At 43.4% G+C, this 26,062-nt stretch overlaps 1 protein-coding gene across 6 annotated transcripts in view; it reads left to right on the top strand.

Annotated features, from left to right (window-relative positions):
- The window catches only part of LOC144791799 (guanylate-binding protein 1-like), a 164,897-nt gene that overhangs the window by 72,091 nt on the left and 66,744 nt on the right, over nt 1–26,062 (top strand). For all 6 annotated transcript variants that reach the window (XM_078666569.1, XM_078666571.1, XM_078666570.1 and 3 more), the window contains 5 exons: nt 650–759; nt 5,534–5,721; nt 9,357–9,599; nt 11,640–11,920; nt 12,184–12,396. In XM_078666569.1, coding sequence (XP_078522695.1) covers nt 650–759; nt 5,534–5,721; nt 9,357–9,599; nt 11,640–11,920; nt 12,184–12,396 — 1,035 coding nt within the window. The remainder of the gene's footprint in view (nt 1–649; nt 760–5,533; nt 5,722–9,356; nt 9,600–11,639; nt 11,921–12,183; nt 12,397–26,062) is intronic.

Raw genomic sequence — 26,062 nt, 5'->3', positions numbered from 1 at the left:
TTTGAGAATGCAAAGTTGTAGAAATAAACAACATAGTTTGCAAATGAAGTAGTACTAAATTAGGCACTTTGAAAGGCGCTAGTGTAAGGCGAAGGTATGCATTCACAAGTATGTGCTAACATTTTGTTCTGAAATTAAGCAGAAGACTCCATCAAAAGTACAATAATGCAGACAGGACTCTGGCGTCTGTGGACAGAAATTTCCTTTAACTGGAATGTTGGTACTAAACTTGCTGCCTCTAACTCTCCACCCTGATGATCTGGACTTTCCTGTTAAAGACCCTGTTCTGCCTCAGCAGCTCTGCATTCTTCCGACTCTTCCCCGAAGAACCCTCCTTCAAATCAACGTTCAGCTCCAACTTGTGTATGTCCAGATGAAGAGTTCCAACAGTTTTAGTTATCCCTCACCACAGAGGCTCTATAGCGGGAGGCAGTTGTAGAAGTAGAAAAGTCTTCAGCATATTTATGGATATCTCCATCATTGCCAATGAAGTCTCCTAATTTAGTCCAGAGTTCTAGGTAGTGTGCAGCAAGTTCAACCTTGATGAGTGGAATAATCAGATCATACTTCCTTAAATTACAGATCATAATCTGATAAAAGATCACCTACTACATCCTGAACCCAAGGAGTATTTTTTTCTCTATCCCAGGGTGATTCCACAAATGAAAATTGGATTTTTGCCGTGGGAGAACTACTAAGCAGCACCTTTGTATTTAACAGCATGGGCACAATCGACCAACGGGCACTGGAGCAACTACAGTATCCTTTTGTAACGTTTTCAATAAGAGACAGTAAGAGATGTTGGTTAGAAATATTCAGGAGAAGGGTGGGAGTCATTATTTCTACTTGCAACATCATTCTGAGGTTTTTCTGTGTTGCATATTTATTATGCTGAAATTATTATGCTGGTCATGTAAACAGAAACTTCAACTCACACCGAAGGCATCCCCTGTCTTAGTAGTGTTGCTCGAATATGAATTTGCCTTTAAATAGCAAAGAGAGCACCTCCATTCCTACATACGGTGGCGGAGGCACATATGCCTTACTTGCGGGTTCTAGGGAAGGACTGTCGGTGTGGGTTTCCTCAAAGATTGCCCACTGTTCTAACAGTGGCTGTCTTCTGGTCTTTTTTCCCTATATATTTGGTCCGAATGTGTGTTCTTGCATGTTCAATTATGTTAGTGTTGAAGGTTCACCCCTCTGGCATGGGGGAACATGTGTGCCTTAGTGTCTGTGTGCCATTCATGGCAATACTCGCAAAGTTTTTTTAATCTATTTTGGAAACCTAGTTTGCAAGTGTTTCAACTGCGACTCCATGATAGCTATGAACATTTTTAGGGACTGACATGCTCTAGCATATATTAGATTCTACTCTGAAATTTGGGAGAATAAACACACAGGGATTACTGGTTACAGCTAGTTCTACGAGCTCAATACTATTTACATAGATGCATCAGAATAGATATTTCTCAGACACAAACAAAACGCATATGAAGGGTCACAGCCTGAAAGAAAGTGCAATTGTTAGTTGAAAATGTGTGAATTCAGCAGACAGACAGCCGAAATGGAAAAACGATTGTAAGAATTAGTGGCGCCTTCCTCAGTACACTCAGTCAGTAACAAAACGCAACACTCAAGACAAGATGTGCAATTGCAACAATTTACCATTACCACAACATCAAGAATGTATCAATTAATTACCATAATGAGAAAAAAGTGACAGAGAAAAAAATGATGTCTTTGTCAAAACATTTCTTAGCCCACTCATTAGTGCATGCTGCTTGATTACGAGGGGAAGCTTTGCGCGGTACATGGGACTAAGTAAGCCCGATAGCCTGTCACTGTCGGTTCCGGGTCAAAGATAACAATATGTGCGGAAATCTGAAACAACTTTACAACCACAGGCCCTCCTTGGCCTTGCACAAGCTATACCTAAACCAGAAGATCCACAATTTCCCTAGCGTCAGAATTATACCCTGTATCACACCCAAGGGTCATGCGTACCATTTGTATCACGCCCAGCGGTCCAAGCACAAAACATCCCTCACTACTTTCAGATACCAACAGTGTTAGGAAACCAGTAGCACTGAGAAAACCCTTTTAGACTAAAAAAAATAAGGTCAATGTGCTGGACATATATCATGGCCAGGGCCTATACGTACCATATGTATCACGCTCAGCGGTCTAAGCAACTAACATCCTTCACCTTTCCTAGCGTGCAGGCTATCAGCAGGATCACCTCCGAGGCTGCCTTGCGACTACTCAGTTCAGACACATAAAATAGACAATATGTCATATTTCTGTCTGTGGCAGGGCGCTCTGTTTACATTTTGATGTTTCTTCATAGTTCTCAATGCTGGGACTAAGGATCAAATGTAGTGTCTTACCCATGTGACGGTAGCTTCAGGACGGACCTCCGCCCCGCAGATTCAGCTGAGCTTTCAATCAATTGCGGCGTCTGCTTACCTTCCTTGCTGTCCTGATGTGAATCCGTCAGAGCAGGTTCCTTTCCTTCAGCTGCAGTTGGGTTCAAAGCACCAATCTCTGATGATTGGCTGGCAAAAATGCTGCTCGAATATGATTTTACTTAAAAAAAACAAAGTCAAGAGGTATTTGGCAAAACAGGAACAGTTGAATTTGTTAAACACTGCGGCCGGGAGCACAGCAAACAGAAACGGGTATGAGGATTGCCTCAAAGTATAGCCGTTTTGAGCATATTTTTATACATTTCTTGAAGCATCATAAAACAATTCATAGATCCTGTTCAGGGCGAGGAATACCAGCCTGGTCATGGAGTCATAAATTACTCCCAGCTGATGAGAAATGCAGGTGGGTTTCGACCTTGTGTGGACAGAATGAGTGTCAGGGGATAACATGTCCAGATGTTTGACATGGGGACCACGTGATCGCTGTGTCCTAATTCGCTGAGTGTTCCAAAATTCTTTATGGTGTTTTGGGAACACACGCCCCTCCTACCATGTGCGTTTTATTGGGGCCAATCTCCTCAGACCATTGCTGCCTGTCTGTGGGACTTTTTCATGTTCACACGTTTGTCCTGCTGGTTACGTGTCACACCACCTGTGATCTGTAAATCAATAGACTCAGGCGTAGGTAGCAGGGCCTGTCTGGCCACTTATTTCTGACTCTGGCTTGATGGAGTATTTCGACAACTGTGATTCAAATTTGTTTCTTTACAAACAAGTATCATTGCGTACATCTACATCAATATTAACATTAGTCAGAAACACAGGCTTCATTTTAATTTCATTTATCTTGCATGGTATTCTGTGAAATGCTCATAAAAGCAGCATAGATGAGAAAATCAGTGAAATGTCAAATGAATCGGGATGGCAAGATGCTAGCTTAATAGTCATCATCACTCTAAGGGCCTCACTGAGAGAAGCTTAGAAACTATAGGTGGAGATACCATGGCCTGAATTATTGAGTCTGCTCAGTATCTCCACCTGTTTCCAGCATCATGAATGTTTGTCCTTGAAATATGGAATACATTTCTGGACCGGGAAATAAAGGGCCTTTGTATACATTTTGTCGTGTTCCACGTCCCCAAGCAGACACAGGAAACGATGGGGGCTTTTCAGGTACCCGTTTATTTACCATTCTACAGCAAGCATATACTGTGACCTCTTGCCTCGGGGTTCTGCCCAGGAATGCCCTGTCCCCTCCCTTGACCGGAACTGGTGTCCGGTGTCCCTTGACCTCTGCCACAGGGTCCTAGTGCCCTTGTCCAGGGCACGACATCTCCCCCTTTGTTGCAAACAAACATTTCGCCGACTGCTGCCTGTGGTCAGAGAGAGAGAGAGAGAGAGAGAGAGAGCGATAGAGAGAGCGGTAGATGAGAGAGAGAGAGAGAGAGAGAGATATAGCTCTCTTTTTCCGGCTGGGAGTATCTTTTTTCCACATCTGACAGGCTTTTGCTTCCATATGCCACTACGTGTCTTGGGGAGTCTTTTTCCTGGTTGGTGTTGCACCAGTATTGCCCCTAGTCCCACTGGACTCGCATCCACAGTTAGTTCGGTGCACAGTCTCGGATCAATATATGCTAGGTGATCCACTGCTGTCACAGCATGTCTTATTTCTTTGAACGCTTTGCTGCATTTGTCAGTCCACGTGAAACTTTGTCCCTGTTTTGCCAGTTCTCTTAGGGGTGCGCTTACAGTGGCAAAGTCTTGAATATAACCATCAAACTAAGGCTGTTGCAGCGTCACTTTACCAAAGTCGTCAAACTAAGGGTGAACATCCTTCGGAAATGAGGCAAGCTAATACTGGCAGTGTATTTTGCATGAAATCATCAAGCTAAGTTTATGGAGATGTATTAGGTCCGACTTTCTCAAAATATTAGTCTGGCTGTGTCAGTCAACTGAGTTGTTTCTGCACTTGTATCTTCTACGTTAGACTGTAGCTGTGTTTGTGCACTGACGTTTTCAAAATAAGAACGCAGCAGTGTTTCTGCGCCTACATCTTCAAAATAAGACCTCAGCCGTGTTTTTGCCCGAACTCCTTCAAGTAAAACGGTGGAGTTTTATTTTTGCACCAGTGTCTTCAAAATAAGAATCTGACAATATGTATATGCTGAGATATTCAACAAATGACTATGGTAGTGTTTTTGAGCCAATATCTTCAAAATAAGACTGTGGCTGCGTTTTTTAATGGAATTTAAACCTAGTCTATGGCAGTGACTTTGAAATAACATTTTCTATATTGTTGATACTGTGGAGAATACTGTGGAGAGAAGACTGGATAGACATTATTAAAAATGTTTGTGTATTAGTTTTAAACTGATGACCTGCTACATTTTGTGCTTCTTTATAGGGCTGTCTATATCATTAGTACCTTGCTGACTAGGACTGGCAGACTTCAATCGTTTGGCCTGGATATTACCTTCAGATGTCAGCCATTAGCACACAGCTCGCTAACCTCTATAGCCTGCCCCTCTGAATTCAGATTTGACACTTTATCTTTTTATTCAGACCCTTGTCAAATACCATACATTATAAAGAAAACCTTGGACACCACATCGATGTTCTCCCAAAATATCAAGACTTTTTTATATCCATCTACACTTACATTGACCTGCACATTAATGATTTCCAACACATCTTCAAGGTAAGTAGTTGAGGAGTCAAATATAGTACATCTTTACAGCTTGCCTTGCGCTTTGTTGGTGGTCAATATTCTGGAGTTGATGTAAGTGCATGCTGATATTATTTAGCTCAGTATGTTGACATACAACCCACCCGGTCTTTATGCAGCTAGCACACCAAACAAACTCTTAGAAGTATTGCTGCTAGTTCCATAGTTATTTCTTCCAATACTTCGAGAGAAACTGTGCTGATTTCAGCTTCATCACTTCATATTCAGTACTGATTTTCAGATTGCAAGAACAGGACAAATATTCGTATTCACTTTGTCACCATTTAAATTCCAGACAGTAATCAGTTTCCAAAGACAAGATACCATACATGGATTTGAGCTTTAGACTCACTCTTCTCTTTTTCTTAACATGGATCTTCAGCTATGCAACAGAGCTGTCAAAGCATATAAAAATGAAATCATCACCGGGCAGTGACTCTAAAAGTGCAGGAGACGACTTCTTCCCCACCTTTATCTGGACAGTGCGAGACTTCACTCTGGACTTAGAATTAGAAGGTCAACAGATCTCAGCAGATGAGTACCTGGAAAATGCACTGAAACTGATCAAAGGTATGCAAAAATAAGAGTCCACTAGTAAAGCACATGCTGAGTTGAGAGGAGTAGAAGCACCTCAATGTGATCTTTGTATCGTCTCTGTATCCACTGTGCTTTCTACGTGTTGATGATCAGTGCAGAGACCAGTGAAATGTCATGACTAGCAGGTGGTCATTTTATAGGTTTTACAATTTTCTTTTTGCAGCACAATAATGCTACAGTTCAATGTTTGCGTTACCGTACGTGTGTTTACATTACCTCCTGAGAAAGGTCAATGATAACCAGCTGCTTACATTTAGCCTCAGTACATGTCTGCAGCATGTCACACATTGGAACATTGACCTGTGCTGGAGTATCTAAAGTCAATTTCCACGGCCTTAGCTATACCATCCGGTAGAAAGGTGACTCATTGACCGTTCCAGCACTGCTCCCTTGTAAGCAGAACCAGACTGCTCTTCTATGGTCTTCATGCACACTGGAGGAGCACATCAGGTGTTGTTGCCTACATTCTTACCTGCGATACCAAAGGGGATGATGGACAGAGCGTTTGAGCAAATCAAACACTCACCCCCAGTCAATTGATCTGGGTTTAATCTATCATCATTCTTTAGCTCACTCCACCACCCCAGTTCAGACATGGCCATATGCAAATCAGTCTGACCCTGTGCCTCAAGGGAACAGTCCAGCCTGAACTGCCAAGCCATGTCTTTCCTGGACCAGAAACAAGCATCCTTTGACCGGTTTCGGGTTCATAACCCTCATCAGCCAGGTTATCTTGAATCCAGTGGCAGAGTGAGCAAGGGACCCACTTCTAGGCATACCCTGCCAACTAAGGGCGAACAAAGCGATACCAAAGGGGATGATGGGCGGAGCGTTTGAGCAAATCAAACACTCACCCCCAGTCAACTGATCTGGGTTTAATCCATCATCATTCTTTAGCTCACTCCACCATCCCAGTTCAGACATGGCCATATGCAAATCAGTCCGACCCTGTGCCTCATGGGATCAGTCCAGCCTGAACTGCCAAGCCATGCCTTTCCTGGACCGGAAACAAGCATCCTGGGACCGGTTTCTGGTTCATAACCCTCATCAGCCAGGCTATCTTGAATCCAGTGGCAGAGTGAGCAAGGGACCCACGTCTGGGCATACCCTGCCACCTTAGGGCGAACATATCGATACCATTCTTACATGTGCAAGTTACACCAATTTCCCTAGGTACCTCAGACACCAGAATAAAGTTCACCATTGTATACCTAAGAAAATGGACAGTAATTACAAGTTTGATTTGTTGCGTAAGTGGATCTTACTATTATTTCAGGTGTGAAATCCCTATAGCTGAGATGCACAGGTCATATTTTGGGGGGTCACAAACAATTGTTGTGCTTACTTTGTCCACTGGACAAGTAGTCCCAACCCATTGTAGCACAAACACTTTGGCTTGCAGTTTACAGCGCCATAGTGTGGATCTGTGAATGGATGATCTGCCACTAAGGCAAGCTTAATATCCATGTAGAGGTTGCTCATAATTGTATATATGATTAATAAATGCTAATTACTTATTGTCAAGGTGAGGATTGTAATGAAATGTAGTAAGCTATGAGCTCAGGTTGCATCACTGACAGTGGTTCAAGTATAAAAACAAGCACAGGTGTACAAAATGGAACAATTCAAGGCTACTTATAATGTTTCCAGAATGCTCCTTGAATGTATGCAAATATATGGATAATGAGGAAAGCATGGGGATGTGTTTCCTGTAAAAATACAGCTTACACAAAAAAAATTCTAACTTGAAAAAACATATACTGTTGTTCAACAGTTGATGTATCATTTAGTAAAACATGTTCGTTGCATGCCATTTTTATTTATAGAAACTCAGAGGAAAGCCATTACAGGCAACATTATAGGCAGCATGAAAAAACATTTGGATCATAGTCACAAAGTGCACTGCAGATTTATGTCCTTGAATTCAGGAAGACTTCTACTAAAACATATGCAACTGACATTCCCTCATTTCTCTTATTTGCTCTCCAGTACCTCAGAAACAATCAATGACAGCTCGCGTCGCCCAAGCTGGCCTTCCTACAGTAGGGCACCTTGTTGAGAATGAGATGATATTCCCCTCTGACACTTTGCAAGCTTGCTCCAACATCCCTCCTGGGTTGATCCTGACACGCAGGATGCTCTTTGCAAAGCTATGCAAGCACTGGCACATCACCACCTCAGAGTCGCAACAACATAACTACATGCAGACACTGATCAGCTTCGGAGTGAGATGCAGATTAATTACGTTGTTGTATACATCACTGCTGTTTCCCCCTAACTAAGCTTCAACTTCGCTGGGATAGAGACTTAAAAACACCCACTCATTGAAAAAACGTAGGATGAAACTTTTAGAATACCCCCATAAAGTGTACTGCAATGCCAGATTACAACAAATCCAATGCCATCAACTCCACAGAGTTTCTCATATACTTAATAAAGAATATTCCGCATCCATGGACAGCTGCCACGAAGATGGAGCAGAGTGTGGAGCTGCCCTCTTGACTGAATTCTGGCAAAAGGTTCCAGACACCCTAAAGAAGGTCACTGGCGGGGAATGTTACACTTCCCTTGAAGCCTGTCTACTGGGAATTACGCCACGCCCAGAGCGGGAAAAGCAGGTACTAAACTGGCTGATTTCTTTACTCATTCTGGTGAAACACACCATCCCAATGCATTGAAAATCCTCCTGTGGCCCACCCATAACACAGTTGGAAGCAGCTGCCAAAGACTCTACAGCCGGGGAAAGCGCTTCCCCACACAGTGAAGAGGTATGAGACCTTTATAAGTTCCCAATAGCAAGATAATGTGATGAATTACCATGGCTCTGACAGAAAACAGGCATGAGAATTTATTGCCCCCCCAGCACACCTAGATGGTAGATGAGAGTCCCACCACCCCTTAGTACAGTATTATCTCATGCTTGTTCTCGGAAACCATCACACAGGTATCGTCCCTTGTATGAGCTATGGATAGGTACCTAATGGAGACCCTTCAGTACTGTTGATCTTAACGAGATCACACAATGTTAATATCCACCAGCACATTGTATGTAAAGCTCGCTGTCTGAGAAAGAACATAAACTTGCACTGGACCACCACCATAGCACTAGGCCGCCACACCCCTTGGCCAATGGTGAATTGTTTCAAGTATTTACAATGTTATTTTCGTTTTGTCTTACACTGATGGTTTAACCACAAATAGCTAATATCTACTCAAAGATTATAACAGGACAGGCTCTTGGCCACCGGCATGGTAAGGGTGGTAGGTCGTAGGTGTTGCTGCTATACGAGCTTCAATTGAACCTTGATTTCTTATACTCTGTCCCTTTTTTTTTGCTAATAGATGTAAGAGATTTTGTAGCATTATTGCACTATCAGCAGTACGGTTCCGCTTTTGTTTTCGGTCTTTGTTTTTGTTTGAAAATCAACAAAATTAAATGTAATAAAAAAGACATAGCAGACACTGCTGATGTTGCACCGGGCTAGCTAGCTGTAATTCATTATACTGAGTCTTCATTTTTCTTGCCAAATACTTTAAATGCATTATCAATATTAATTAATAAATGTTTAACTTGCAGTTTGTCTTCTGCCTCCTTTTTATCACCCTAGGGAATAGTGACAAAGTTTCCAGCTTAAACCTTCCTCGAGAATGCATCCGGGCCTCCTTTCCGGTCCGGAAGTGCTTTGTTTTTGATCGACCTTCCGGTAAAGCGAATTTGAAGAAACTTGAAGACCTTCAGGAGGAGGACCTGGAGCCCGACTTCGTTGAGCAGACAAATATGTTCTGCCAATACATCTTTAAAGAATGTAAACCTAAAACCAGCCAAGGAGGGAACATTTTGACTGGGAAAAGTGAGTCTGTGGTCTTGTCCTCTACGTCAATCTAGGCCAGACCTTCATTTGACATTTCCAGTGAATTTAGGTTCTTAGGCCTTTATTTCTACGGAGAAGATCCATACCTTAGAGTGTCCATCCCGAGGGTGTGGGCAGTAGTACTATGTTTAATACTCAATCATGAAGTATTTATTTACTCTAGAATTTACAGCAAGGGAAAGGGAATTCATTTTGTGGCCACTAAACATCTATTGCCTTCTTTGTTTATCACCACTAAGACTGCAACTATTGTGACTGCTACTGTGACTACAGTGAACACTACTACCAATAGCAACTTATAATAAATTGCTAATAATGACAATAATACTCATGGTCATAATCAAATTGTGAATAAGTGAATAGAGATCATGCTATACCATATCTATATATAATACATATTTAACACTACAATATGAATATTGCTCAGTAGTGGTACGTATAAAGGTCACGTTTCCATAGGAAATTGATTATTTGGTTTGCTAATAACTTTGGCGCCGTTTGACAAACCTTCATGAAACTTTCCCAAAAAAAGTCTCAATCAGCTCAGCTGCTTCCTGGAATGTTTCCAGGTGATCAGCCAAGCGGGGGCCAAGTAAAAAGGGGTGTGGGGTCTCACAAAATGTCAGCCTGCTCCATCCCTACAACACCCCATCTCAAGTTTGACTGCTCCATCCTTTGTTAGCCAAGATTCATATTTTTCCATATCTCCCTTCAGCATTACATTTATGTGCCTGCTAAGTCTCATTTTAAACACATAACCACTATTAGGTGTTTTGCAGTAAGCAACTCTGTGCTAAGCTGTTTGTTGTGTACCATGTCCACTGAGATCCTGGCTGAGGTCCTGTGTGTGCTCTAGTGCCCACTACCACTTCATTGAAGCACTTAAAGAAATTTGTTCTTGAGTATGTCCCCATTATGCACCTTAGATTGCTTAAAGAGAGGTGCATGTAATCAGTTAACATTGGACAGTGAACACAGGAGTACAGATACCCTTTTTCAATGAGAGCTGCGCCCAGCCAGCATTTCCATCCAGTTTGACTATTGTAATCCACTAACAGGTTTAAAATATATGGACTTGATTTATTTGGGGTATTTGTGTTCTTATCCATTATACTGATATCTACTCCCAAGAAGTTGCGTTTTGCAATTCACTTCAATGAAGCAAACGATTAATTGCCCTGTGATGTCACTTCCTATGATGTCACTTCATTTGATGACACATCACATGCAAATTAGAGGGGGCCCTTTATGTTTCGTGTTTGCCCAAGGTCCCAAAAATCGTGGCACTGGCCATGTCTCGGAGAATGGATCTGAAAATACCAGACCTGGTAATTGCAGGCTTGGAAACCCTCGACCTAGTATGGTACGGCAAGCGATCTATACTCCGGACCTCTGCAGCCCTTCTCCTGCTCAACAGTGGGAGCGAAAATGCAGCTGCTAACCCCTCACCTACTCTGCCTTGTCCACACCCTTATTACAGCTCCCAACTATCCCCTGTACCCTTTCACCATATGCTCCAAGCAGGTAGTAAATGGGTGCAGATTAGGGCTTGTTATTTTCCACAGGAGGGGAGAAAATATGCTGAATTGGACTTGGTATTCCTAGATCCACATATCACGTCCAATTCCAAATAGTTTGTAAAATGTGAATTTAGGTCCTAGGGGATCCAGCCTGATTCACAGAACCCCCCCCACTACACATTGCCCCTCTCCGGTATCTGTGCACCTAAATCGATTAAACTCATAGTGATGGCCTTAGAGATTAAAGCAGTGTTCAGCATCATGACAATCTTTCCATCATTTTGTTTTGTAGGCAAGGACATAAGGGTGACAATGTCGGCCATCATGTTGCACTTACCTTACTATTTTTTTTGGAGTCTCCCCTTCATTTGGGACATTAAGGGCCATATGCATGAACACATTTTCCCATAGACAACAGAATGGGCAAAACCCTTTGATGCATCTGGCCCTAAGTCCCTGATACAGCCGTCTAATAACATGCTGTGTTTTTTTCTTTCAGTTTTGGCCAAGCTAGCTATGACCTTTGTGGACACCATAGGCCGCGGAACGATACCATGCATCGGCGACACCGTTAGTGCTCTTGCAACGATGGAAAACTCGGCAGCAGTACAGGAGGCAGCCACTTATTACGAGGAACAGATGAGACTGAGCGGGAAGTTCCCAACGCAGACAATAGAGTACTTCTATCACCTCCAAGCTGCCTGTGAGAGAGAGGCCATCAACATTTTCATGGGCCGCTCCTTTATGGATACAAATAACAAGTACCAGATGGAGTTGAGGGTATGTTTATGAAAGTATTGTGATCATTGTATCTGTTCAGCACCAATTGTTGCTATTGAAAATGCAATTTTAGGGCCTTTCAAATGCCTGTCCTCAACCTTAAATAATGTAACAACTTTCCCTTTATGGTTTTTACATCTTGAAAAACAGAAATTAAAGTGCTGGGTTGTAATTAGTTTTTCACCCCTTCAGTCTCTAGACATAACCCAGTATCTCATCCTGTGTCCATTGCCTATTATTTATTCAATCTCTTATCGTTTTAGGGTCTATTAAAAACCAAGACAGACCAACTCTGCGCAGAGAATGAGAAGATCTCAATGGAATACTGCAGAACTCTGCTCCAGCAGCTATTTATCCCCATTCAACAGAATATTTCAGGAGGGTGTTATTCCATGCCTGGCGGATACCAGCTTTTTCAGTCAGATCAAAACATGCTTACAGATAATTACAGAATGACCCCAGGGAAAGGAGTAAAGGTATGCAATATATCTGATCTAATATTACATAGTCCAGTGAATGTGATCTCATTGTTGGTGCTGTAATTGACAGGCTATATATAGGTGGACACCACCTGCTTATCAACAATCCTTCTCGACCTTAAGTTTATTCAAAAGCACACACTCTTTTCACAATTTGTATTAGTTGGGGAAATGTAATTTACCACACTCGAGGAAGCCTGAATTGGATTAATCATTAAAGTGTTATTTATCCTTCTGCACTAACAATGGAACCAGATCTGATTGAATATATATTTTCAGCGGATGTATGACGTTACCACGCATACTTTTACAACGCCTACCTTTACCACGCAATTTTTACAACGCAGGATCCATTACAACGAAGTACCATTACAACGCATTTTTTTACATCGCATATACCTTTACAACGCATCCCATTACAACGTAAGTATTGGTAAGTATATAATATATTTTTAAAAATGTAATTAATTAAAATTAATATAATTTATTTTAATTTAATTTTAATTTATTTTTACCCTGTACCCCTTAATTAAAATTAATATAATTTATTTTAATTTAATTTTAATTTTAATTTATTTTTACCCTGTACCCCTGTACCCCAAAACCTAAACCTAGCCCTGAACCCTAAAAATACCCCTTTACCCAAAAACCCAAACCTAGCCCTGAACCCTAAAAGTACCCCTTTACCCAAAAGCCCAAACATAGCCATGAACCCTAAAAATACCCCTTTACCCAAAAACCCAAACCTAGCCCTGAACTCTAAAAATACCCCTTTACCCAAAAACCCAAACCTAGCCCTGAACCCTAAAAATACCCTTTTACCCAAAAACCCAAACCTAGCCCTGAACCCTAAAAATACCCCTTTACCCAAAAACCCAAACCTAGCCCTGAACCCTAAAAATACCCCTTTACCCAAAAACCCAAACCTATAAAATTTTTACTATAATACTATTATATTTTACTATAATTATATACTTACCAATACTAACGTTGTAATGGCATGCGTTGTAAAAGTAGTCAGTTGTAAAAAAATGCGTTGTAATGGTATTTCGTTGTAATGGAGCCTGCGTTGTAAAAGTTGCGTTGTAAAAGTAGTGCGTTGTAAAAGTTGCGTTGTAACGGTTGTTTACCTTTTCAGCTTAATGTTCATTTTGGATAATGGCATTGTCACTAGCATCACCTTATTTTTGCTGTTGAATCCATGATTACGATTTTAGGCAGAATTTCTGTAAAAAAAAGGGCAATTTTCTATTCAAGTATAAATTTAGTACAGGTCTCTGGGCATGCAGCTAGTGTACACGTACTGGTTCTCATAACTAAAATGGTGTGCTTACATGTGGGTTGACTCAGAAAGGAACCACCGTACAAAGTTTGAAAGGAAGTTACAAGGCTCAACAAATACTAATAATAGCACCATCAAAGCTGTTTCTTCCAAGGAGACCCATAAAGTGTTTAATTGGTTCTTGTAAATAAGGTTGATTACTTCAATGAGATAGTTTGGCCATCAGTAAACCCAACAGGCTATGCAAGCCAAGGGTATCGTGTGTCATAGAAGCCCCTGTCTTGGTCTCATTCAGTAGTTGCTAAGATGGAAGTGTTCGTGGAATCTTTAGGTTATTGTCTAAACTGCAACACAGATGTTGTTTACCTCGGAAAATCCTCACTGGTGCACCCACTCCTAAAAACGGAATTAGAGTTTTTTGCGCCTGCTATTATTCAGCCAGTTGGTTTTTTGACTATGTCATCTGGCCTTTGACAGTGCAGATGATGGAGAAATGTCAATAATGCCTGAGTGTAATAGACAGGTTAAATACATGTGCTGCTTTCATACCACTTTCCATTTGGAATCGAGAAGTTTCTGCAATTTTACATTCTCATAAAGTCTTTTTTCAAATGTGTTGTGATCACTATAACCACACATTCCCCACCTGTGCTCTATTTCTCTTTATTCTATTGGGTTGGGCTTTTTGACCTGTGCATGTCCCTGTCATTCTGGTGACCAATGGCAGTGTGTTATCCCTTTTTAGGTCTCGCCTAGGCAGTGCATGCACGATCTCTTTCGATACATGCTATATTCAGGATAGGGCATGAAGCTCTGCCCTCTTTCCACCCATCTTTACAATTGGCTCCTGCCCCTGTCCTTTGTAAAGGGTGGCTTTTCATTGGTAAATGGGCTTAGTAGTCCCTCCTTAGTACCATCTTTTCTCTTATTGTAGCCTCTCATGAGGGCACCCCCTGTTAGATGTGTTGTTACTTGGTAGGCTTTAGTTACAACCTACGAGCACTATTTTCTTAAATAGCTTTGTCCTGCGTGCTGCTGCAGACAGGACATACTCTTCCTCAATGCTTTTTTTCCCCATTTATTCAGCTTGGCACGCCTCGACAATAATAATGGCGCCCGCGCATTTCTTGTTATTTGATGGCCAAGCGTGGCTGCATGCCTTTCTTTTAGTTTATTTATGTGCTTTCAACATCTTAAGCTAAAGTGAGGATGCCGCGATTACTTCAAAAGTTAAGAAATGGGGGGAAAAAATTACTTTTGAAACTATTGTGGCACCTGCGCTTTAGCTTACAGTGTTGAAAGCGAAAGCTCGGGTGCCACAAAGGTCTCACATTTGCAAGAGTTTGAGCTATTGGCATTGTAAATGGCTGTGCCTTTTATTTATATGTTTACAAAACCTACAAGCTGTGTTTACACACCGCTTACAGGTTTTGTAAACACATAAATAAAAGGCATTATCATTTACAATGTCAATAGCTCAAACTCTCGCAAATGCGAGACCTATTGCATTGCAAATGCTTGTTAAGCTATCTTCCTGGTTGGACCTCCTTTCCTGCAACTGGTCCATCAACCATATGGTAATTGGAATGTGTGTGGATGGGATACTTAGAGGCATTTGAGGAGCAGTCCTCTTCCCTTCTACGTGGTATTGGATCTCTCCAAAATACTCATCCCAAATCTGCTACTGTCCCAAGATTACTCACTACTGTCCCAACATTGAGAGTTTCCTTTAGCTAAACTTCAAGGACTGCAAATCTGAAAGCGGCGGTAGGCTGAAGCAGAATTGATTCTTTTTTGTGAGCTGCTGCATAAGCAGCACAATTATTTTAGTTAAGATTTGTGTTTATGTGCGCTTTTAGCTGACACATTTTTGTGACACTTGCAGAAACCACTGAATACCATATAAAGTGGCCCTTTTATGTATAAAGTTAGTGGCTTTGTGTCAGGTTTGCTCTAACAGTGACTTTTGACAGCATAGATAGTAAGGTGCTCATGTATATCAAGTAAAATACCATGGCTCCTACTGCTATGGGAAGAACAGTAACTGAGCCAACTGCAGTCTATTTTGTTAATTGTTTTTGAGATCCAATAAGAGGTGTGAGTCGGTTCTGTGATATGCACTAGCTTTCAGTTTATGCTTCCCTTAAAATAATATGAAAGGGCGATCACCTGTATAAAGGCGTGAAAGTTCAGAAACAGACTTTAGGGCGGAGGTTAACTGATTTGGTACCTCCTGTAGATCTCAGTGGGCCAGCCACCAAGTCACTGTGACATCAACGATTTTGTGTCCACCAGCCCTTTGTTAAGCAACCTGCCTAATAAAGAGGTTCCTGCCATGTTAGCAGGTAATTTTCACTAGGTGCTGAAGCAGATATAGGATTACTTTGGCGAAAATGCAGTGCTGGCTGGGATGCAAAGTTATGCAAGGCTAATGTTTTTTTGTTTTCAAAACCAAATCCCCAAGACGGAGCTTTGCTTCTGAAAAACAAAAAAAAAATGTTTCTGTGCACTGGAAGTTTTCTCCTAGTTTACTGGGACATTTATGCTTTGGAAGGCCTGTCCTACATAAGGTGGGCCGTGAGATGCTGATAGGTTTTTGACTGCAGAGTTGGTTGAGCCCCTGTCGTCGTAAGCTCTGTGGTTCCCTGCCTCTAAATGAGGCATTGCAACCCAGATGTTGGAGACAATCTTTGGCATATGCCCCATTGTCGGAAACTACTAAATGAGGCCCTAAAACATATTCTGAGCAAGTCAGAGTATTGAAAGATAATCTCTTTACAATTACACTTTGGAAAGTTACAAGTATTGACATTTATGTGGAAAATATAACTTTGTCACTTGGTCATATGTAAACTTTATGTAATTATAACTTCCTTCTAGCTAGAACTTCTAGCAATACATCAGACACAAAATGTTAGCCCTTCAGGGAATAACATTATTTAATGGAAGGCCTACTTGTGTCTTGTAAAATCTCTGAGGATGTACTGGCACTGGTTTGAAGCAAACCAAACAGCGCACTGAAATAGTAACCCAGTACCTATCTGGAAAGAAGGAGACATTCCACGTCCCATAGGAGCCCCAACAACAAGAAGGACACATCACAATGATCTTAATTGGCATAAGTTCAACACATGCTCTACAAAGCCAAAGCTCCTGTCAAACTCAATCGTGCCTCTGAAGAATACAGCAACAGTTTGGACCACCTGCTGCAGGAGAAGATGAGCGGGTGAGAGCCTTGACCGTCTGTCTGATTTCCACTCGAAATTGTAAAACTTTCCTAGATACATTTGCCTTAATCAATCATTGCCATCAGAGGGGGGTTCTACATGACACATTCTACAACAGGAACCATATATCCCATGCAACTACTAGTGGTAGTAGTTTGGGCCGAGGTCATGTTCAGAACTTGAAAACGACTGTTATTTGCCGTTAAATAACAGAATGAGCACAGCACATCCATGCTGCCACAGTTCTGTCGGTCCGGCATGTTTTGCATTGAAGGTTTTGTGAAGCAATGGGAATGTGTTTGCTTCTGTTGTTTGTATATGTGGTGCCCCAGATTAAATTATTTAAACTTCTGTGATTTAGATGCTCTGTATATGCTTGTTGTCGATGTGAACGTTCACTGTTGTGGAGCGCTCTGACTCAGATGCTCTCTATAGACTTGTTATCTTTGATATGAACATTTACTGTTATAAAGTGCTCTGATAACTTCGGGTCTAGCTAGTACTATATAAAACTCTCAAATACATAAATGCATAAACAAAAGCGCTCCTCCTATTGAGCCACCAGTAGTATGTCAAATACAGTGCTCCACACCACAGCGATCTCTCCACTGGCTGTACCTTCTCTGATGGAGTCCTTAGCTAAGAACTGGGTTTGAGCAAAGTCCAAAGGGTGAGTTCTAAGTAACCTCCATGTTCGAGGCATGTGGGCTGCTGAATTCATATCTGTGCATAGATCGCCGCCTAGTGTTGGGTCCGGATGATTGCACTTTGTTGTCTTGGAAGAGTCTTCGAAGTATCACAAGATAGGTGACTCCTCCCCTGGACTACAGTGCGCATGGGCATCTTCTCCATCCTCAGATTGTTTTTTTCCGCCATTGGGTTCGAATGTTACTCCTATACTCCAACTTCGGAATTGAAACAAAACTTTTCTAAAGGCCTTCGACTTCGACGGTATTGTTCTCGTTCGGTACCTCTCTACTCGATAAAGCTTTCCATCTCGACTCGGTCGTCGACGCGGGCCGTTGGGCCTTTTCGACACCACATGAACCTGCCGTCGATGGAAAGAATCCCGTTCAAAAGGTGCCCACAATGCCACTCCAAGTTCCCACATACTGACAAACACTCAGTATGCAACAAGTGCCTTTCCCCAGACCATAGGGAAGAAACCTGCCCAGCCTGCGCCCAGTTTCGGTCGAAGAAAATCATAAGTATCCGATGGGCCGCTAGGCAAGAGATGCAGCGACAGGCACCGGAACCGGACAACATCTTCAATGACGACCAAGAACCACCGGAAGCTCCAGATTCAGACCTAGAGATCGTCACCGTCGAGGACTACTCGGACTCCGATGACGAGATCCCACCGGGGCAAATCGTGAGTACACTGCCCCCGACACCAATTAGCCGGTTACCGAAGGCTCCGTTCGAGGCAGCACCAAAAGGCCTTAGCCAAGATCAGAAAAAAGTTTCGCCAGCCCCGCCGTCCGGCTCGGCTCCTAAATCGAAACCGAAACCTTCAGAGACCCCAGGGCCGAGTACCATCATCCCTAAGAAGGTTCCAGAGCCAAATAAGGTTGTCGACCCGAAGGGCGTCGACCCAAAAAAGGCCGTACAGCCCAAGAGCGTCGAGCCAAAGAAGACTGTCGACCACAAAAAGGCCGCTCAGCCAAAAAGCGTCGACCCCAAAAGGGTAGTCGAACCGAACAAGGACACACAGCCGAAGGGCGCCGAAGCAAAAAAGGTCGCCGACCCGAACAAGCCCACTGTATCAAAAACCGTCGACCCGGCAAAGGTCGCCAACAAGAAGGGTGCCGTACCGAAGCCCGTAGCACGGCCGGAGAAGGCTATCGACCCAAAAATAAGTGCTCCGAAGACACCAGTCGATCCAAATAAGACCATTGATTCAGAAAAGGACAGTCAACCGAAAAAGGTTATTTATCAAAGAGGAAACAGACACTTGTAACACTCAGGCCATGGGTTATATAAGTTTAGAGTAACCTCAAGAACCCAATGCAAATGTGGTAGGTGCGGTATATTTGATTCGTCCGCCCCGCATATGGGTAGTTGGCCGTTATCATTGGTTACTCCAAGTTAGTGATGTTGCCAGCCTCAACCCGAGGCACCTCTGGCCTGTCGTGCAGTGTCCAGAGAAAGAAAAAAGGAGTGTGTCAAATTAGAATCTCAAAAAAAGGAAAGAAGGTTTAAAAACTGAAAAATCACCTTGATTGATTTTATTTATTAATGTGATTTTCAGATTGTTAAAAATAATCTGATACTACTCAATTGATCGAGTTACTAGATCAAAGTAGTTAGAAACACTTATTACACAAACGTCGACATGTTTCTGCTCTGTCGGCCCACAGGGGTCTATAGAGCATTCGTCAGGACTCACAACAAAACAAAAATTGAACGAAAATTATACGTATTACTCACACCTTTTGTGCTGTATTATGTTAATAACCTGTGAAATTTTCAAGGATATTGACTCCTCCGGTTTCTTGTGACCGGGAAGTACTCGCTTGCATCGGGGGGCCCTCAGGACACAGAGCCGCGTGTGCTTGCAAACTCGTCTAGTGCTGACTCTGCCCCCGGGGGCACAAGAAACCGGAGGAGTCAATATCCTTGAAAATTTCACAGGTTATTAACATAATTTTTGTTTTGTTGTGAGTCCTGACGAATGCTCTATAGACCCCTGTGGGCCGACAGAGCAGAAACATGTCGACGTTTGTGTAATAAGTGTTTCTAACTACTTTGATCTAGTAACTCGATCAATTGAGTAGTATCAGATTATTTTTAACAATCTGAAAATCACATTAATAAATAAAATCAATCAAGGTGATTTTTCAGTTTTTAAACCTTCTTTCCTTTTTTTGAGATTCTAATTTGACACACTCCTTTTTTCTTTCTCTGGACACTGCACGACAGGCCAGAGGTGCCTCGGGTTGAGGCTGGCAACATCACTAACTTGGAGTAACCAATGATAACGGCCAACTACCCATATGCGGGGCGGACGAATCAAATATACCGCACCTACCACATTTGCATTGGGTTCTTGAGGTTACTCTAAACTTATATAACCCATGGCCTGAGTGTTACAAGTGTCTGTTTCCTCTTTGATAAATAACCTACTTACCCTGGGGAATGAAACAGACCTTCCAATCCCTAGTCCCTCCCTATTGATTAACTAGTCAACCGAAAAAGCCTGTCGAGCACAAGAAACGTGTTGAGCCGAAAGATCTGGTCGACCCCAAATCACTCGTCGACCCGAAAAAAGGCCCGAGCCGAAGAAAAGCAATAAGACACCAAAAGTCGTTGAAAAAGAAGGTGTTACCGACCCAAAAAAGTCTAACACTCAACCTAGGACTGTAGAGGAAGAACTCTTCCATCCAGATCCATCAGACGACCAAGCAAAAATATATATTAATCCAGAGACTGGTAAAGTCACCATCCTGCACAGGAAGAAGAGGCCATTGGACACTGGCTCTCATTCCCCTATTCCATTGAAGAAGAAGAACTTTGGGACTTCTCCCTCTAGACCCTTCATCCCTTTCCATCCTATCATGCCTACTACACCTTGCTCCTTACTCTCCTTACTCTCCTTCTCACCACGGGGACAATGAGGGGCACACAGGGGAAGATCCACAGCCTTATATGATTTCCCACAAGATCATCAACCACAAGAGGAACCATGGGAGGAGCCAACAGACCCTTACAACACCCATCCCATCCCTGATGTATCCTCTTATCCAACTAAGCCGTATCCTACTGATGACACCATTGTCTTCAACCAACTCATAGACAGGGCAGTGCAGTACCACAACGTAGACATGCATAATGACCCTGTCGAAGAAGACTTCTTATTTGACACCTTCCCTACTTCAGTAAAAAGTGTCAGAACACTTCCCATGTTAAAGGGAGTGCTAAAACACGCACCTGACATATTTGAGGGTACAGCCAGGGCACGAGTAATCAATGCCATGATATAGAAAAAGTATAGAGCAGCCCCTACAGACCCTACCTACATCAGAGGGCAGACACCATTAGACTCACTGGTAGTGGCTAATGCACGTAAAAGGGCCAACTCCCAAACAACGGGGGAAGCACCTCCCCCCGATAAAGAATCAAAGATACTAGAGGCGTCATGTAAAAGGGTAGCAGCACAAACCTCCAACTCATGGAGGACTGCTAATACACAAGCCCTACTGGCTCGTTACGAGAGGGCGCATTATGACCAGCTCGAAAGCCTGATGCAACACCTACCTGAGCCTTTTAAAGTACAAGCTGGTGACCTCATACAGGAGGGAAAATTCATTACAAACGCCTCCATCAAATGTGCGCTTGACGCAGCAGAAACCGCAGCCAGGTCAATTAACACTAGCGTCTTACTACGCAGACAAAAGTGGTACAAAAGGGGGTGGTAATGGACGGAGCATCTGAACCAATCAAACACTCACACCCAGTCAAAAGATCTGGGTTTAATCCATCACCGTTCTTTAGCCCACTCTGCCACCCCAGTTCAGACATGGCTGTATGCAAATCAGTCTGACCCTGTGCCTCATGGGAACAGTCCAGCCCGAACTGCCAAGCCATGCCTTCCCTGGACCGGAAACAAGCTTCCGAGGACCGGTTTCTGGCATTACAGCCGTCTTCAGCCTGGCTTGCTTGAATCCAGTGGCAAAGTGAGCAAGGGACTCACGTCTGAGCATACCCTGCCACACTTATGGCGGCCAAAAGCGGTACAAAAGGGGGTGGTAATGGATGGAGCATCTGATCCAATACCACCCCCTTTTTTACTACGCAGACATGCATGGCTGCGCATATCCGGCTTTAAGAACGAGGTGCAGTTCACCATTCTTAACCAGCCAGTCAATCAGGACTTTCTATTTGGGCCTGCTGTCGACACCATTTCAGATAAAATGAAAAAAGACACAGAGACCGCAAAATCAATGGGGGCATTACAATTTCAGCAACATAGAGGCTCCTTTTGACGCTCCTCATACAGGGCAACTACAAGAGGAAATACCTAGTAGACATCATCCTCATACAAAAGTAACACACAAGGTTCCTTCACCAAAAAGTCAAACAGAGGAGGTTGCAGGGGCAACAATAATAAGGGAAGAGGACGTGGAGGCAATAACACCAGAGCCTCCACTGCCACAAAACAGTGACTTCATCACGCTACCTCCAGACCACATAACACCGGTCGGAGGCAGACTCCAACAGTTCCTACCTGTCTGGCATGCAATTACCACAGACAGGTGGGTGAGAGAAATTATCCAGTATGGTTATTGCCTAGAACTCACTTCTACACCACCAAAACATACCACCCAGACACCGTCCTATGGCCACAGAACACATCACCCTGCTCCAACAAGAGGTGAAATGCATGCTGGAAAAGGGGGCCATAGAGCCAGTCCCTTTCCACCAGCAAGGGACAGGAGTATACTCCCTATACTTCCTTATTCCCAAGAAGGACGGTTCCCTCAGACCAATATTGGACCTCGGACCCCTAAATCAATACATACTGTCGGAGCACTTCCATATGATCACACTACAGCAAGTGCTCCTGTTACTACAACAAGAAGACTTCCTAGCAACACTGGACCTCAAGGATGCGTGTTTTCACATACCTATCCATCCAGCCCACAGACAATATCTCAGGTTCACAATAGAAGGCCAACACTACCAATTCAATGTTTTGCCCTTCGGGGTTACCACGGCTCCAAGAGTGTTTACAAAATGCTTAGCGACAGTGGCAGCAGATCTCAGAAGACAACACATCCATGTGTACCCTAATCTAGACGATTGGCTAATACAGGCAAAATCGTACCAACAGTGTGCAACACACAAGTCTCAAACACTTCAGTTGCTACACAGCCTAGGGTTTTCGATAAACTACCCAAACTACCCAAAATCGCATCTGCAACCTTCCCACATACAACAATATCTGGGAGCCACTATACACACCTCCGTGGCAAAGGCATGCCCAAACTCAGCAAGGATAGCCAGCATGCAGATACTCATTCGCAAATTTCTGCCACAACACTCTCTGCCAGCTTGAGTCTTTATGCAGCTCATAGGCATGATGGCCTCCTGCATATTCATTGTCCCCCATTCCAGACTTCAAATGCGTCCATTACAAGAATGCCTAGCACGGCAATGGAACCAGGCTCGAGGACAACTAAAAGACCTAGTGTTGGTAGACAGTCGCGCTCACAACTCTCTGCAGTGGTGGAACCCACAAAACCTTTCCAAGGGGCGACTGTTCCAAGAGCCGGTTCCACAACTAGTACTAACAGCGGATGCATCACTGACAGGCTGGGGAGCCCATCTCCTTCAATACACAGTACAAGGGCTCTGGACAACCAAACAAAATAAACTGCATATGAACCAACTAGAGTTGCTAGCGATATTCCTAGCCCTAAAAGCATTCCAGAAATACTTGAACAGCAAGACTGTGTTGATCCGGACGGAAAACATGACCGCAATGTACTATATCCAGAAACAGGGAGGAACGCACTCCCCACAGCTGTCCCACCTGGCACAAAGCATATGGAAGTGGGCGATTTCCCCCAAAAATTTTCTCCTAGCAGAACACCTTCCAGAGAAGAACAATCAGATAGCGGACCTGCTCAGCAGGCACAGCCAACAACTACACGAATGGGAGATTCACCCACAAGTTCTCCAGCCATTCTTCGAACGGTGGGGTCACCCAAACATAGACCTCTTTGCCAGAAAAGAAAACTCCAAATGCCAGTACTTTGCCACTAGGTTCCCACATCCGTTGTCACAGGGCAATGCGATATGGATGAACTAGTCAGGCAGATTTGCGTACGCTTTACCCCAGCACCGCTGATTCCGCTGGTGGCACGCAAACTGCGGCAACACTCACTCACGCTAATCCTAGTTGCTCCCACATGGGCGAGACAACCTTCGTACACAACGTTCCTGGAACTTTTAGTAGTTCCTCATCAAAGACTGTGCCTTGCACCCCATTTTCTAACTCAGAACCATGGAGAAATCAGACACCCAGATCCCAATCAGATGAACCTAGCAATCTGGCTCCTGAAGTCTTAGAGTTTGGATACCTTAACTTGCCTCCAGACTGCATGAACATCATTAGGGAGGCAAGACGACCAACTACACGAGCGTGCTATGCAGCTAAATGGAAGAGATTTGTTATTTACTGCAACAATAACCAAATCAACCCATTAGATGCTTCCATACAAAACATTATATGTTACCTGCTGCATCTACAAAGATGTAACTTAGCATACTCTTCCATACGACTACACCTCGCTGCTATAGCAGCAAATCTTCAAAACAGGCAACACCTTTCACTGTTTAGAGTACCAGCAATCAAAGCCTTCATGGAGGGTCTGAAAAGGGTGATCCCTCCAAGGCACCCCCGTTCCCCAGTCTGGAATCTAAATATAGTGCTTACCAGACTTATGGGACCTCCTTTCGAACCTCTACACTCATGCGAACTACAATTCTTAACGTGGAAGGTAGCATTCTTGGTTGCCATTACCTCACTCAGAAGAGTGAGCGAATTACAAGCACTAACAATTCAAGAACCTTTCATGCAAGTACATGCCAACAGGGTGGTTCTTAGAACAAACCCTAAGTTCATGCCTAAGGTCGTATCCAATTTCCATATTAATCAATCAATAGAACTGCCAGTATTCTTTCAAAATCCACAGTCAGTAGCTGAGAGAGCCCTACACACATTAGATGTAAAAAGAGCTCTACTCTATTATATGGACAGAACTAAATCATTTAGAAAGACAAAACAACTATTTGTTGCTTTTGCACCACAACACAAAAAAAGGCAAAACGCACTTTAACCGTCCCCCCAAGAGCACACTCTACAAGAAAAATGGGGGCATCCATGGCTTTCCTAGGGAATATTCCTCTTGAAGACATTTGTAAGGCAGCCACATGGACCACCATACACACTTTCACAAAACACTACTGTGTAGAAGTGCAAGCAAAACAGCAAGCTGCTGTAGGCCAGGCTGTCCTCAAAACTCTTTTTCAAACTGCTGCAGCTGGCACAGGTAACCACCGCTAGAGTAGATACTGCTATACAGTCTATGCATAGATATGAATTCAGCAGCCCACATGCCTCAAACGAAATATGCTACTTACCAGTATGCATCTGTTCTTGGCATGTAGGGCTGCTGACATTCATATCGACCGCCTCCTCCCCAGTACCTGTCGCAGCTGCAGCATTATCTCTGGCATGGCCATCTCTTACTTTACTATCTCCATCTCTGCCACAATGGCGAAAAACAATCTGAGGATGGAGAAGGTGCCCATGCGCACTGTAGTCCAGGGGAGGAGTCACCTATCTCGTGATACTTCGAAGACTCTTCCAAGACAACAAAGTGCAATCATCCAGACCCAACACTAGGCGGAGATCTATGCATAGATATGAATGTCAACAGCCCTACATGCCAAGAACAGATGCATACTGGTAAGTAGCATATTCCTTTTAAAGACAACTAGAGAACTGATGACCAGCAGAAAATGCAGCAACTTACTCCACTAGTAACAAGTGGCCACTATGGCGTATTGTGGCACTCATGCAATGGGATAGCACACATTCTGTTCAGTCTGTTGTATTGTAATAAAGTCTCCTTTTGGTATGGTCACCCCCACACTTTTTCCCCCAAAGCTGATGGTTATGACTCTGAAAGTATACTGGAGCCTTCTAACCAAGCCCTTGTGCCAGTGCTCTCTCCCTAAATAGGATGCATGTGAATTGGTAACCCCAATTGTCAAGGACTTTAACCCACATATAAGTCCCTGGTAACTGGTACCAGTGGTGCCCAGTACATGGGAGACAAAGAGGTCACCAGGGCCTAAAGCACTGATTGTGCCACCCTGAGAGACCCAAGTAAACAGATGACTTTGCAGGATGCATGAGCAGTGCAAACTGCTCAAACTTGACTTTGCCCTCACCATGAGTGGCAAGGGAACAGCGCTATTTTTACTACATGTCAGTTACCCCTAAGGTAGGGCTCCTGAGCCAAGGTGGCAGGGTGCATTATATTAGAGGTGTGGACATATAAGTGCAAGCCCACTTCCATTAGGGACTCCTAGAAATGAGCAGGGGCCCATAGGATAACATGGGCTGGCACCTGGGCTCACC

The sequence above is a fragment of the Lissotriton helveticus genome, chromosome 11 (assembly GCF_964261635.1).
Source record: "Lissotriton helveticus chromosome 11, aLisHel1.1, whole genome shotgun sequence".
NCBI lineage: Eukaryota > Metazoa > Chordata > Amphibia > Caudata > Salamandridae > Lissotriton > Lissotriton helveticus.
The sequence above is the reverse complement of the archived record's forward strand: the minus strand, read 5'-3'. Positions and strand labels throughout refer to the sequence as shown.